Below are 16,200 nucleotides of genomic sequence, written 5' to 3' on the forward strand. Positions count from 1 at the left end.
AGCGATTTCGATTTTATTAGACACTACCACTGAAATGGGACCACGTCGTTTGGCATACGTTCATTTGGCATATTAATAGAAAACCAATTTTTCAACAGCCACCCTACCTTAAATATTGCATAAATCATAACGCATGAGAGAGTCATATAGTTTCTTTGGAAAAGTTGCTTCAATTTGATTGATTTATAACTTTGTAGTACATTATGTAGCTAAATTTTACATATCTAACCAGTTGATACTTTGAACATCCTAACCACAAAGACCACCCTAATTCAACTAATATAAAAAAAATCGGTAAAACAGTTCTAAGAAAGTTTGTCAAAGATACTATATTTCTAAAACCAACGGTTTGGGCGCAAACAGTTTTGTCTTTCTAAATACAGATTTGGGTCCATAGTGCACTGGTTCAAGACCATCGGAACTAATTAATATTCCCTATGACCTCACACGAAACATTGATTGGGAGAGCTACACCGCTGCGATATCCAAAACTATTGACTCGACCCAGATACTTCCCCCGGAGGAAGATTATAAGTTTATATTTAACTCGATTCTCGATACTGCCATTAAACCTAAGACGAAACGAGTACCCGACGTCAACACCCAAAAACGTTCTCCCAGCATCCCAACCCGTGGTGGGACAAAGAGTGCTCAGACGTATACGCGGAGAAGGCTGCCGCGTATAAAGCCTTCCGGAACAAGGTTAGTCGCTAGCTATCGACTGTACACGATATTAGAAACACGAATGAAAAATTCAATGAAAGCCAAGAAACGTAGTTACTGGCGCCGGTTTGTCGACGGGTTAACAAGTGAAACATCGATGAGCACTTTTAGGGGCACGGCCCGACGTATGCGAAACCGAAACAGTACTAACGAGAGCGTGGAATTCTCAAGCCGTTGGATATTCGATTTCGCCAAGAAGGTTTGTCCGGATTCCGCTCCGGCACAGAAAATCTACCGCATCGCGTCCCCTTACAATACCGCGAACAAAACACCGTTTTCGATGGTGCAGTTCTCATTTGCTCTATTATCATGTAACAATGAAGCCCCAGGGCCAGAAAGGATCAAATTCAACTTGTTGAAGAATCTGCCAAAAAACGCTTATTGAATTTATTTAATAGGTTTCGTGAGGGTAAAATTGTCCCACATGACTGGAGACAAGTGAGCCTTTAACCACCTCGTACCGACCGACTGCAATGCTGTCCTATATCCGGAAGTTATTGGAGAAAATGATCCGGAAGTTATTGGAGAAAATGATGGCTTACTGTCAGATACACAATTTGTATCGATTTTATTGGCTATTTTCGGCAAATTTGAGACTAAGAGAAACGAAAGCAATGAAATTGAAAGACGGATAGGTATCTAGAGCGGAAAACTAGGACTAGGCAGGCTCATATGGACATGATCGAAAGGAAATGTGAAGAATTCTTTGCCTTCTGCTAAGTAGGAGTTGGGCGTTGCACCCAAGTCTACCGCATGGTCTATGGTAAAACATAACTCATCATCATGTTTTACCGCCGACGTCGGTTGGTTTCTGCAAAGGCAAAGGGACGAACAATTGTCTTGCGTTGCTTTTATCAGAAATTCAAATGGTCTATGCCAGCGTTTCTCAACCTTGTTTGTACTACGAACCCCTTGTAAAACACTGATTTGTTGCGGACCCCCGATTAAACACCGAATTTGTATAATATATTATTTTAAGTCTATTAGGAAACAAGATTTGAAATTTCAATATCCACTCGGAACAAAAATTTTTTCTTCGCGGACTCCCAGGAACGACTTCGCGGCCCCCTAGGGGTCCTTGGACCCCAGGTTGAGAATCACTGGTCTATGCTAACAAAGAGTAGATGGCATCATTACTCTTGGATATTAAGGGGGCTTTTTATTCAGTTTCAATCATTCTTTATGTGAAGCTGCACTAGCATGGTTTTTCTCCGATTTTAAACAACTTCTTGTTAAACCTGTTAACTGAAAAACAAATCCATTTCTCGCATGGTGATCTATCGACATCACGATTTAGCTACATGGACCATCCTCAGGGCTCATGTCTAAGCCCTCTTCTCTACAGTTTTTACGTGAATGACATTGACGAATGTCTTGCCAATTCCTGTACGCTAAGGCAGCTTGCAGATGACTGTGTGATCTCTATCACAGATCCCAAAGCCGTCGACTTGCAAGGATCACTGCAAGATACCTTGAACAATTTGTGTGCTTTGGCTCTCCAGCTGGGTATCGAGTTCTCCACGGAAAAAAACTGAGCTAGTCGTATTTTCTAGAAAGCGCGAACCAGCGGATGGAACTATTTTTATTTATTTATTTATTTATTTGGGAGCAGGGAAAAGCCCGCTGGAGCTGAATTTAGCTTTAACTCTCTCTCTCCAGCAGGCATAAAACCTCCTCATCTTTTATATCAACAGATAACAAATATCCAAATGATACAATTCAACACTTATAACTACAATTAAAGCTAACAGCAAATCTTAATAACTATGAACTATTACTAGACTACAGCTAATAAGATAATGAGCTCAAAAACGATTTTTTGATGGCATTACGGGACAAATGAAAGTCGAAGTCGTTGGAACAGCGATTGAAAAGACGGCACATACTGACGAAAGGTCCGTTATAGCCATAATTTGTTCTGGCTAACGGAATGCGAAAGAAAGGATGGGTTCGAAGACTACGACGATGAATGTCTATGTCCAAAAGTAGCAGAAGTTCAGAGCAGTCGATTCGAGATTGCAGTAAATCGGCGTGAAAACTGCTTTCGAAACATCTCGGCGTACAGACAAGAGATCGAGGTCAATAAGCTTACAACGATCTATGTAGCTCGGTAGGTGCAGTGGGTCCCTCCATGGGAGTCTACGAAGTGCGAATCGAACGAATTTGCGCTGAATGGCTTCGATGCGTTGAATATCATTATGGTAATAAGGTGCCCAGACTACATTGCCATATTCGAGTGTAGAACGGACTAAAGCACAATAGAGTGCTTTTAAACAATGTATGTCGGTAAAGTTCTTGGAGACTAAAAATGAATCCTAGCAGCTTGGAGGCCTTAGAAATAGTGTACTCAATATGGTGTTTGAAGTTTAGTTTGGGATCTAAGTAGACTCCCAAATCTTTAACATATGATTCCCGTTTGAGAACGGTTTGTGAGATATTGTAGTTGAAATTAACTATCGAGTGTTTGCGAGTAAAGGGTATAACCGAACACTTGGAGGCATTTAACATCATCCTATTGGAATAGCACCAATTGGTGAATACATCCAACTGGGATTGCAAGAATTCTGCGTCTTTGGCATTCCTGATAAGGTGAAATAGTTTAAAGTCATCGGCAAATGATAGTTTCTTGCACTTAAGCAAATGGTTTAGGTCGTTTAAATAGAGCAAAAATAGGAATGGTCCGAGATGACTACCCTGAGGAACTCCGGAGCTGATGGCAAATGGTGGAGTCGTGCAGTCGCCAATTTTCACTGCCATTTCACGTTCGGTTAGATACGAGTGGAGCCAGTCCAGGAAGGAGCCATTAAATCCAAGTCTGCTTAATTTGGAAACTGTTATCTGATTATTAATTTTGTCGAATGCCGCGGAGAAGTCGGTGTATATGGCATCTACCTGCAGTCTTGCTTGCAAGCATTGACTTATGAAAGATGTGTAAGATACCAAGTTTGTGGTAGTTGACCGTTTAATCATGAAGCCGTGTTGAGTCTCGGATATGTAGTTAGAGCAGTTATGAGTGATGAAATCGAGCACAATCAGTTCGAATAACTTAGACATTGCACATAATGCAGCTATTCCGCGATAATTCGAAATTTCGCTTTTGTTCCCTTTTTTGAACACTGGGAAAATGTATGATTTTTTCCATAAGTCGGGAAACATTCCTGATGACAGAGAGCTATTGAACAGCATTGATAACGGAAGCTGGAGACTATCAGAGCATTTTTTTAGTACGATAGATGGAATTCCATCGGGCCCTGGACTGGACGATGACTTCAGCTTAGAAAATGCTCTGCTGACTGTAGCGGGTGTAATAATAGGGTGAGAGCCGATTGGAGAACGTAGAGGAACGACGTTAGCAGCTTCGAAGATTTGATTATCAGTTAAGATTTCTTCAGAAAAAACGCTACTGAAATGTTGGCGGAAGAGGTTACATATTTCGGTAGGAGATGATACTTGAACCCCGTCAAGTGACATATAAGATGGTAAACCGACTTCCTTCCTCTGGTCATTGACATGATTCCAGAAGCTTTTAGGGTTGGTTCTGAGTTTGTTCTGAATACGTTGGTTATAGGAATAGTAAAGAGCCTTATTCAATCGTTTATAGCGGTTATTGAGATATAAGTAATGAGATCTAAGGTGGAGTGAGGGTCTCTTCGTTAGTTTTCTTAATGCGGAACGTTTAGCGTATTTGTAGCGTTTCAAAGTGGAGTTAGACCAAGGTGGGTAGATTGGTTCACGGCATAGCTTCTGTGGTATGAATTTATCAATAGCATATGCTACAACATGAGTCCATGACATAACAGCAGAATTGCACTCACGATTGGATAACAGCGCGTTCCAGTCAAAATTTGAAAGAAATTGATTCATTGCCGCAAAGTTTCCGTTTTTAAAGTCATAGAATACAGCTTCAGCGGTGTTTTTAAAAATATTACTGGTGAGCAATTGTGAATAGTTATTTGAAGTGGAGGATGATGGCGACAAGTTTTTACAAGCGTATCTGCAACATCTACTGTAAGTAAACCGGAAAGATCTTGACTGGAAAAACAGAGGTCAAGCAAACGATTGTTGCTGTTGAAATTATCGTTCAACTGAACTAAACCGGCAGTATTATAGTCGTCCAGAAGTCTCAGAATATTTGAAGTTTTTGTAGAATAAGTAGCATCTGGGTACAGGTAGTTAGATGAGCAGCGGATCCATTTAATACCGGGAAGATTGAAATCGCCTAATACAATGATTTTATCATTCAAAGCCATTCGATCCGTTATCAATGACAGTGAGTTCAAATGTTGGTCGATTAAGCCATAATCAGACACACGATCGGGCGGAAAATAGAGAACGCAAACGTAAAGTGTATAATTTGAGAGCGTGAGAGCAATCCAAACTTGTTCGACACTGGCACAATCTGGGAGAGGTACGAGATGCGATTTGTATTCAGAACGGCAAGCTATTACAACTCCCCCCCCCCCCCCCCCCGCTCAGGCTACAGCATTCAAATATTTCGGGGTATGGTTCAACTCTAAAGTTACCTGGGATTGTCACATTAGGTATCTCAAACAGAAGTGCTAACAAAGGATCAATTTTCTCCGTACAATAACTTGAACATGGTGGGGTGCCCACCCAGGAGACCTGATCAGGCTGTAGGTACCAAACAACAATATTACCAGTGATGGAGTACGGATGTTTTTGCTTTCGTTCCGCTGCGAACATACATTTCACCAAACTAGAGAGAATCCTGTTTGCGTATTGCTTTGGCACAGAGAACAGACATCCATGATCGAACAAAAATATTTAAAAAACGTGTGTAAACATTTGAATTAATATACGATAAACACAAGCGCCGCCACACCAACCTATCCCAACTATCCCTCAAATCCATTCCGGAATCGGTTCGAAATCCTGAATGGATTCAGTATGGAATCTTGTTCAAAGAAAACAACCGATTCCGACTCTATCGGTTGATGCATTTGAGCTGGAATTCATGCTGGAAGTCCGAACTGGTTCCGGACTAGCTTGACTGGGTAGAGGAATAACCGCTGTCAATTCTGTCGAACTCAGTCACAAAAAAACATGACGACAGTAGCGCACCTGGTTTGGATATCCTAACTACCTTCGAAACCGTTAGAAATTTTACACAAGTTGAATGCTGAAGATGGACGTCTGTTCTCTGTGGCTTTGGGTTACACGTACTCGATCCATATGATGAGTCTAGAAGTGCTGGCGGGCGCCCTTCCGCTAAAAAAATCCATTTTCGGACCTCTCATATCGATTGCAAATTCGATGCGATATCATGAACCCCACTTGGTATGTGAAAGGCTTGTCGAGCTTAATTCTCAGACCCGTTTCATGTCCTTGTACTTCGATTACATGGCACAGAACATAAATTCATCTTCGTATAACTTTAACCGTGCTCACATTCGCTCACAAGTGATCCCGAATATTTTTCATAATAAATGCCATCAAGTCGACTGTGGCAAAATCTTTACGTCGCAGAATTAGCTGCCATTCAGTATATTCTTTAGGATCATTGACACCTTACCCACAGGCCATTACTTCATCGTTTCGGGGGACGGACATAACGTATTTGTTAAACTGATTGCCTTGTACGCAGCTCACCTGGGTTCGATTCCCAACCCCGCACATAGAGTTAGAGATTTTTCCAAAGGGATTTCTCTAACCCGAAAAAAAGCCAATGACCCTAAGGTTAAAATAGCTATAATAAAACAAAAACACACAAAAAAACTTCATCGTTTCGGACAGTCTCAGGCCTCCGTGCGGCGAAGCCTGGACAGCACTCGTCGTATTTTCTGGGGTAAATACGGGAACATTTGAGTGCTTTATCTGAAAAATCTTACCAGATGCAATGAGAAGACGAACTCTGTATTAGAAGGCGACGTTTACGAAAGACCAATTTGCTTCAATGAATTTTTCAGCATCTCTCGTAGGAGGACGCTCGATTGACAGACTTCATAAAGCAATGGGCATCTGGGACGGTGGCTACATTCCATCAACTCGAAGGTATCGACGAATGTTTGGTTTAAGGGCTTGGACGTTAACTGGGACTTTATTCGTACGATATCAAGGCCATGAGCCTTCAACCATGTTTTATGCGCATCTCCGTCGTATAGGACATGGTGAAAGTAATCATTGCGTTTGTGAGAATGGCTATCACGACATCGAGCATGTTGTTTGGCTGTGTGCAGAGTACTGTGTTGCCATCAGGTCCCAACTAATAGATTCCCTTCGGGCCCGAGGTGGATCACCCTATGTGCCAGTCCAGAACATCCTTGCAAGCCGTGACCACCCCTACATTGTTCTTATAAATATCTTTTTGATAACTATTAATATCCAAGCTTAGTTTTCCCTACTCTCATTCGCAGTAGAACCCTCTCAACCTTTCTCTGTATCTACAATAAAGCACCGCTTAACGAGTATACGACGCATACCCTTCCTTAATAACCGTCCAACCAACGTTGGTCCAACCAGAATATCATTACATACCCCCAAGCAGATGATATAGAAAAAAATCACAAAAAAACCGGTAGGTTGGAAATCCAAGCACACTGAGTTTCCGTAGGAAATGTGACAGCACGCCACCCTGAAGAAAGCAGTGACGAGCAAAGAATGCGGTTACTAAGCATTGCGTTTATCCAATGCGAGATACATGCAGATACCCCATGACCGTGCGTCGCTTCCAGAATAAACTGGAAGGACACATTGTCAAAGGCACCTTCAATATCTAGGAATACTCGTAAGCTAGATTTTTTGATCGAGAAGGCTTTTTTAATGTGGTAAACAGCACCTTGAAGCAGAGTGATTGGGGATTTCCCACACTGATATGTATTTTGTGCAGTGAATATTCAACTAAGCTAACGTGCCTAATGTGATGATCGATTATTCGCTCTAAAGCTTTTAGAAGAAAAGAACTTAAGCTGATAGGCTTAAAACACTTAGCTTCTTCATAGCTTGAGCACCTTATTTCTAGTTATGCTTTCGGGATCTATGCGGTAGCAAGACTGACAAGCATAATCATTTTCAAGATATGTTTGAAAATATCAAATCCCTTTTGCAGTAGCCCGGGAAGATTTAATCTTTTCCAAGCGATTTGTGTGGAGCCAAGCTGTCAACTGCCCACCTGACTGATTCAGTGTTAACCAATGTGCGTGCTAACGCCCACGAGTCCGAGTCACCAGAATAAGACACGTGAACATTGTTCAGCTCCGGATCGATACAACCTGGAACGTGTGCGTCGAAGAGAGAATTAAGAACATCTTTTTCGTCAGTCACACAAACACCATCTCTGGTTTTTAAGGAGTTCATCTGAAAATCTTTCGATTTTGAGAGAATTTTGCTTAAACTGCTAGACTCGTTCATACTAGAGGCATTAGTGCATAGGATTGCAGATCTAAGACATTTAAAAGCCCTGGAGTCGTCGCGCTGACGCCTCATATTCTTCGTCATTCTTTCAATTTCAGCCCTCCACCACGGCTTTCCTTACCCGATTCAACAGTACGAATTGGCCAGCTTTTTGGTATTTGTCGTATCGTCGACGTCATCCAAGCCGTCTAATTGACTAGCTGTCGGATAATATGCATGAAATTTGGACGCCATTTTTTACAAAGGGGTTTGTATATTTAGGATAACGATATCGCCCTATTCCGCACGGTGCGTGACGTGAGACGACTAATCTCACCTCACTCTACGTGACTTTTCTCATCCAATTCTGAAGAGTCACTTCAGGTGACGCGAGACACACATTTTAACGCAATAGAGAATCTCACCAAACAACCTGTTTGATGCACTAAAGAATGATATGATAGCCAAAGAGAAAGCGAAGTTTCGCAAACGGTTTTGGTTTTTCTTTCCCCTAATTCAAATGCGTCGGCGAATATTTGTTCGGGAGTAGCATTTTATTTCATAGGTTTCAAAAAAAACTCCGTACTACTGTACTGTGTCCATATCAGTATAACGATGAATTTTAGTTATTGGTTCTATACAACCGTATTTTATCGAATTGTTGGTGGATCGATTCGCTTTATTCATACGACTGAAAACTGTGACTTCAAACAATATTTTTTCTATGTTAAGGGACCAATGACCTATAAAGATTTGTTTTCGTTTCTACTAGTATTCATCACAAATTCTTACAATATATTATAATACACGCATAAACAGTTTTGTTAGGTAGAATTCACTGTTGCCCATATATAAGTTGCTTGAATTTCATTCGATATCTCAATGCCGACTTGTTTATTCATAGATTCTACAAACAAGTTGTGGCATTTGTCACTTATCTGTCCGTGCCGAAAAACTTTGAAGTAGGGTATAAATACACCAGAGAATACAAAAATTGTAGATAAAATTTGTTTTCTAAAACAAACGCAAAATAACATTGTTTCATTTAACAGCAACTTAAGTTAAACTTTCTGTTAACAAAGATTCGATCTTCGGCTCTGCTGTAATGACTATGTTTTCTACATTATAATATATTAGTATCTTCTCGTTTTCGGTAGTCCTGCTTTTTTTCTAGTTCTCTTTGATGTAATTGCTATCGAAAATCTCCAGTTCTCGTTGGATGAAATTGGCCTTATTGCTCAGCACCTTGATCTGTTTCTGGTTGGTCTCGATCACTGCCAATGAGTTTTCAATATCCTTCAATTCGGCGTTCATGTCAGTGGTGGCTGTATCCACCACGCGACATAACCTTGCAAAGGTGCTAGACAATTCTCTACAATGTATAAAAAAATTATTTAGCAAATCCTGGATCTCTTTTGGGAATGCACTATTTCAATCTCACTGTTGAACCTGATGGCTGCAATTGGCGGAAGTCAAGTCCACGATTAGCTTTAGCTTCCGGGTTGCGTGCTGGACATACTGGTTCTTGAAACTTTTCTCCTTTGCTGCGTTAGTCCAGGAGAGTCGTTCGTACAAGTAGACACTACCGTAAAGGACGCCAGCTCCGACAATCACTCGCCAACCGATGGTTTTGAGCAACTGTTGAAATATGAGAAATGTTACATAAATGATAAACAGATTTTGTGATAGCTAAAACACTTACTACTCCTGCTACCAGCAATCCAAGAGTACCCTGGGAGCCAATCGATGCAATCGCTACCTTCGATATCACTGATAGCTGCTCCTGTGTAATTAACTCGTTTTCGGGCATAAGACACATCGGTGAAGATGGCGACATCATCTGTGATGGCTAGAAAAATGATTAATCAAATAATGAAACATATGTAATTTATCACATACATTTATGTTGCTGTTCTGTCTGTTGTGAGTTATCGCTTTCCTATTACCAGCTCGCATTTTTCCATTGAAGCGCGCGATGAAAGCCGTAATTCCCCAAGAAAATTGGAAATCCAAATCCTCTTGGAAATCAGCGCACAAATTTTGACAGTTCAGTGTGTAGAGCATTTCGAAGGGTTGACTTCTGGCCACGACGTGGTTAGTATGAGCAACGATTTTTTCCGAAGGTATCAAAGCCGTCATGCGGTCAGTCATTTCACGCTGTGCAGTTTCGACGTTCATCGCCAGTGCAGTGCTGAGACGTGCCCTCAGGTTTGACCCAAGTCCATTTTCCACGTGCGCATTTATCTCTTTCTTGTAAACGTTTAGCACCAACACATCAGTGTGGAAAGGTAAATTGAACTCATCGACAAGGATATTCAGCCGCCAAATCTCTTCGTTTAACGCTTTGGATACTTTTTGTTCCACCTCTTCGACCATATTGTGAATCTTCATTTTCATTTCGCGCGTCACTTGCATCAGCTGTGTCTCGGTGTTGGCAATCCTGTCGGTTAACTTTTTCTTTTGTTCTAATTTCTGGTTTCGCAGAACGTTCGCCCGTTCATAGATACTGTCCAGCATCGATCGCATTTCACTGGAGATTCCCTTGCCACGCAAACTGTGCTGCTCGAATTTAGTCCGCACAGCACTCTTGGAGATGCATTCCTCAAACTTACGCTCAAAATCCTGAAACTCGAAGTAGCGATTCTGAAAGCCATCAGCCAACGCACCACCTATTGCCGGTTTACCTTCGGCCTCGAACAGACGCGCCTGAAGTGTTTCGCGGGCCGACACAAAGAACACGCGTTCGTCAGCTTCCTTCTGGGTGGCCACTTTTAGTTCCTTCACAAGAAAGTCCATACAACGCTCCTGATGCTGTGCTTTGACCTGTAATTGGAAGGATTAGTGTTATCATATATCTGCTTTCCTACAGCATTCTAAAGGAGCAGCTTTAAGCTTGTACAACAGTACTGCGAAAGCCAAACATTTTCATAAAAGATCATGTCACAGTACATATATGATTAGCAGTGAAGTCACACAATAGCAATTTAGAAGCAACAATTAATTTTTGACTTGCTTCATTACCTTTTCCAGACCCTGTTGTTATCATTAACCAAAATTTGGAAACAGGCAGGAGGGAAAATTCTAATTTAGTTGGAGATAGTCGGGAAACTGCTGAGGAAAACCTTACCGATTCTTGAAATTCCGGTTCCGACGCAGAAGCGTCCCATCGATTGTTTAGTACAAATATATTCGGCTTAGACAAACGAGTAGACACTTCGTGAAAAAACGATTTTTCCTATAAAACAGAGACCATGATATAGCATGCAGTTTTATTTGATATGGGTTGATATACAGCCAGGGTCATTGTTGATTCAGCGTTCAGCACTAGAACAAACACGTCCGCATTCAGACAATGGTTGTCTATCCAATCGTCCAGGTTCGGCGACACATCCACCCCTGGTGAATCGACAAATACTACATCGTCCCGTAGCAAACTGCAGCGCTTGCGAGGCCAGAATATTCGCACCATCGAGCTTTCCGAGAGCTTTTCCTGGCACAAGGCATTAGCAAGCTGCTTGACGGACTGGAAGCAAAATTTACATGATTACCGTTCCCGTTATTCAAAATGGAAAAAAATGAACTAACCTTAACACTCAGTTTTTCATCACAGCCTTCCTTCACCAGATACGCTTCATCTCCATCGATACCCTCAACCTGACAGAAACAGTTGGTCGTATGTCCGATTCCACTCGGTAAAATTCTGTCTCGCAACATAGCATTGATTACGGAGCTTTTGCCGTTGGAGGTTCGCCCGAAGAAGGCCACCTTCATGTGATCTCGGGATAAAACCTCTCGGATTCCAGACACCTTCAGCACGTAGCTTCTGAACATCTCTGCCTCCGCCTTGTCGACGATTTCGACTATCGCAGGAAGAGCTAGGGATGAATTTATTTATGATCAATAAAGATTTGGTATATCGATATGTAGAGGTAAGAGATTAGCGATCATAAATAACATCCAGAAGTGCTTATCATTTTGCTGGTATATTTATGTGATTCTGAGAGCATTTTAATTCGATTTTTTTCTCAATAAATTAAAACTTTGAAGGGCGCAAAAATATGTCTGTATGGGTAACCAAAACCAGCATATATTTTTATGAGAAGAAAATCCGCAACTACAGCTAGCTGCATACTTACCATCGATGAATCCGGTTGTTTCCACCACGTAGTCCTCGATTTCGCAAAAGATATCATTGATCTTTTTCTTGGCTCGCACAAAAATCTGCAGCGGTGAAACGTCGTTGTGTCCAATGGCACCGGGTCCGGTGTGTAGTCCACGTGGCGATGCGTTGGCGTCGATCAGTGCCGCCGTTTCATACGCCGAAGCCGCCCCGTTCGAACCGGTCATCATCGATAGGGTGCGATTCAGATACGCGGCCATCGCCAGATTTGTTTTGTAACAAGTATTATTATAAACACAATTTTTTTTTCGATCGTTAGATGCGCGATTGTATTTTTTGTTTTCCGCGAGATAACACGTTTGATTATACGGTTACGTTTAAATTATGGTGACGGTAACGAAGAGCATAGTAGTTAGCAGTAGTAGCAAAAAAGAGCTGATTAGAAATGTACTAGTGTGTTCGGGCTTTGTTTCGATTATTGTCCTACAATAACACACATAATTTAGAGAAAAGAAAAGATTTGACTTAACATTTTCTTTACACGTATGAGCAATGCGTAAACATATGAATATTGCGATGCAGAAAAATTCTAAACTTGGATATCGCGCACTAGCGGGTGCAAAAAGGCTGTCTTCAGACCGTCGTGATTATCTAGCAGAACTTTGTTTTTGGCAACTCAAAGAAACAACTGAAAGTAAACAAAAGGAAACAATAATTAGGGATACTAATTTTTCGCTTTCTACGGTCTACTGAGTTTTTGGAATTACAGATTTTCCTCTGATGCAATGAAAAAATTGGCATCTATACGATAAAGGAACCAAATCCACTCGTTTCTAGACATTTTAATAGAATTACGTTTCAGGAAAAAGCTATGAGATACAAAATAACGTGATCTATGTTTAGATGATAACAAGGGAACGGTGCTATAAAATTGCGATTTCTTACGAACCTGGTTCGACTCTGACATGGTCGCAGCGCGAGTCGAAATGAACCCTTTTACTTTCGGGGCTGCAGGCAAGCTAATGCATTTTTACAATTTACAAACTAACAATTATATTATATTGGTTTTTGCCACAACGAAAGCCGCTACTTTTAAACTATTTTTCCACAAATTAAAGAATAAACTTGGTGAAAATTTCCTCTGCTGCACTTTTCCTCTCCGACAACACGCGCATGATGTAACTTTTTAGCATTTTTGACGTGTGGAACAAAGTAGAAAGAAGAATGTCAGATTAATTCAAATCCCATGAGAAAAAAATATGAGGAGCACAGAATGTACACTGCGAGAAATAAAAAGATACATCAGAGTAGAAAAAATCTAGTAAGAGAACTGCGGAGAGAAAAACAGCATTTTTGGCAACGTATGCCCCGGCATTGTATGGCAACACGTCCAATGTTATAAGGATAGGCAATAGACTTTTCTACGGCCCATGTACGTACATGTCACATGACACAAATACTACATCACAAGCTGGTGGAAAATAATAAACAAAGACGGCAAAAGTAAATGGGATTGTTTCTAGGGGCAGATCTGGGACGGGACCTGCGGAAAGAAAAAAACACGTGTCAAATTGATCCAGCACGCAAATGTCAGATTGAACCGGCTGTCCTCAGAGTGATTAATATGGGGAGTATTCTATTTGAAATTAAGTAAATGCTAACTTTTTTTTCAAATATTTCAATAAATTAATCATTAGATCAATAATGATAGTGGAGATGATAGTGCTTTCATTAATTTCGAGATCGTTAATTCTTGTGAACTTCTCCCACTGTTCTCACAAATCGGGATTCACCGGAAAATGGTGAAAAGCCATCTCCGGATTTTTCGCTTTACTACGACCGCAATTTTTGACCTTGCACTTCATGATAATGGATTCACAAAAAAAATGAAGGTTCAATTCTGGTTTGTTCTTTAAAAAAGTCATGTCATTTCTTGAACTATACCAAGTATTAGTGTGTGCGAATCGAAGAAGTAAGATATAACAAACAAAAAGAAAGAATAAGAAAACACGAATCCGCAGGTCCCGTCCCAGGGGCAGATCACTTGTGATGCATTTTTAAAAATCAGCGAAATTAAATGCATTTATTTCCATCAAAATAGAAATTCATAATGTATTTTGCGTTGCGTGCAATGTTTTTGCGTTGCGTGCAATGTTGTTTGCGTTGCGTGTAAGACGTCAAAGCCCTACAGAAAAACTAGCCCTACATTTAAGAAAACGTCGAACAAAGTGGATCAGCGTAGGACGTTTGTTAAACAAACTTTTCTGCGAGGGAGTGCAAAGCTGATGCAAAAATGGAAATTAAATGCATTTTTTCTAATTTGATGCAAATTTGTTATACATTCTTAGAGTGATCTGCCCCTAGGATTGTTTTCAACCAGGAAGCTTCATTAGTGTTCGTGAGACCGGTCGCAAAGAACTCAATGTTCGATTGGATTCGTTTTTTGACAGCTAAACGCGAATCCAATCGATCCAAAATGGAGTCTCCGCAGTTCTCTTTCTAGAGTTTTTCTACATCAGAGTTAGCATACTTTCTATTCCCGTCCCTTTTATTCTGCTGTGGTTTTTATGCATTTCCTAGCATATTAATGCCGTTTTTAGCTGAAAAACACCGCAAAATCAGGGGATTGCACTTTCTAGCAGGAGTGAGAATGAAACACGTTTAGTGGCCTGCTCTTCTGCTAGAAAATGCAACACCAGTGAAATCTAGAGTAATTATTATTATTATTTATTTATTTATTGGGCTTTAACCGCACAGGGTCATTCGCCATAAGAAGGGAAATAGTTGCAATACATTTCACAGAATTAAGTTAATCTTCTTTGAGTTCAATTAGCTATTGGGTCGATGAGGTGTTGAGCTCCGGAATAAGGGCAGCTTGCCTGGGCCGCGGGAGAGCCTCCCCAGCGCCCGGTTTTGATATGTCGGTGGACCCGCTGCACGATGATGGTGGGTGACTTGGGTATTTTCGGTTAATGGAGGGACCTCCCCTGCACCCGGTCCGGGTGTGGTGAAGGGCCCCGCTGGGTGTTGGTAGCAGTTTGGCTGAAGAATTGCGGTTGTAGAAGGGCCACGGGAGAGCCTGCCCAGCACCCGGTCCGAGTGTGGCGGAGGGCCCGCTGGGCGGTGGAAGTAGCTAGGCTGACGGATTGCGGTTGTAGAAGGGCCGCGGGAGAACCTCCCCAGCACCCGGTCCGAGTGTGGCGGAGGGCCCGCTGGGCGGTGGTAGTAGATGGGCTGACGGATTGCGGTTGTAGAAGGGCCGCGGGAAAACCTCCCCAGCACCCGGTCTGAGTGTGGCGGAGGGCCCGCTGGGCGGTGGAAGTAGTTGGGATGACGGCTTGCGGTTGTAGAAGGGCTGCGGGAGAACCTCCCCAGCACCCGGTCCGGGTGTGGCGGAGGGCCCGCTGGGCGGTGGTTGTAGATGGGCTGACGGATTGCGGTTGTAGAAGGGCGGCGGGAGAACCTCCCCAGCACCCGGTCCGGGTGTGGCGGAGGGCCCGCTGAGCAGTAGTGGTAGTGGTTGCAGTAGAGGATGGTGTGAAGTTAGCCTGTTCGGTCTGCATTAGATAGATTCGAGAAGATTGAAAGAATAAAGTTAGACTTTCAGAGTTACGAAAAAACGTGGATTGAAGTTTTCTAAAAGCTGTTCAAAGGTTGTTTTAACAAAATATAAAATTTCTTTCGAACTTTAACAAGTCTCAATTTTACATTTGGATTACTACTTGTAATGAACTTAAGCTGTTCATCTGTCTTTTTACCAGTGATAAGCAAATTCGCCAACTCTCTTCGACTAATATCCTTATTTACTAGTTTTATTTAAAACGAATAAAATCAAAAAACATTTTTTGACAGTCGTTTCACTTATGCAAAGCTTGCTGCAATGAGAGAATGATATTTGAAAGTGCCTTTTTTATAATACAACAATATGTGTGTAAATGCGTTAGTGCGTTGAACCTGCAAAACTACAAACTTTAAATCTAAATCGCAAATTTTAAAAAAATATCGTA

The 16,200-nt window shown here is 41.5% G+C and overlaps 1 protein-coding gene across 5 annotated transcripts; it reads right to left on the reverse strand.

Annotated features, from left to right (window-relative positions):
• Positions 1–8,606: 8,606 nt before the first annotated feature.
• On the reverse strand, positions 8,607–13,383 carry LOC131684545 (transmembrane GTPase Marf). Of its 5 annotated transcripts, XM_058967525.1 has the most exons (10): positions 13,143–13,383; positions 12,735–12,881; positions 12,210–12,676; positions 11,659–11,948; positions 11,366–11,596; positions 11,201–11,308; positions 9,973–10,896; positions 9,776–9,922; positions 9,515–9,711; positions 8,607–9,445 (listed from the first exon to the last, which is right to left on the reverse strand). In XM_058967525.1, the coding sequence occupies exons 3-10, from the start codon at positions 12,451–12,453 to the stop codon at positions 9,244–9,246; spliced, it is 2,343 nt and encodes a 780-aa protein (XP_058823508.1). In that variant the 5' UTR covers positions 12,454–12,676; positions 12,735–12,881; positions 13,143–13,383; the 3' UTR covers positions 8,607–9,243. The 5 variants fall into 5 exon arrangements, with proteins under 5 accessions (XP_058823508.1, XP_058823511.1, XP_058823509.1 ...); XM_058967528.1 differs by lacking the exon at positions 12,735–12,881 and having other exon boundaries at positions 12,210–12,294; XM_058967526.1 differs by lacking the exon at positions 12,735–12,881.
• Between the last annotated feature and the right edge of the window lie 2,817 nt (positions 13,384–16,200).

Source organism: Topomyia yanbarensis, chromosome 2, assembly GCF_030247195.1.
Source record: "Topomyia yanbarensis strain Yona2022 chromosome 2, ASM3024719v1, whole genome shotgun sequence".
NCBI lineage: Eukaryota > Metazoa > Arthropoda > Insecta > Diptera > Culicidae > Topomyia > Topomyia yanbarensis.

What these genes read in the sequence shown, in the direction of transcription:
- LOC131684545 (XM_058967526.1), bottom strand. Translation starts at nt 12,453, where the DNA reads ATGGCCGCGTATCTGAATCGCACCCTATCGATGATGACCGGTTCGAAC. An exon ending in AACCGGAATTTCAAGAATCG is followed by an intron (nt 10,897 to 11,200) that starts GTAAGGTTTTCC and finishes TTCCAATTACAG; the next exon opens with GTCAAAGCACAGCATCAGGA. An exon ending in GACAGAACAGCAACATAAAT is followed by an intron (nt 9,923 to 9,972) that starts GTATGTGATAAA and finishes TCATTTTTCTAG; the next exon opens with CCATCACAGATGATGTCGCC.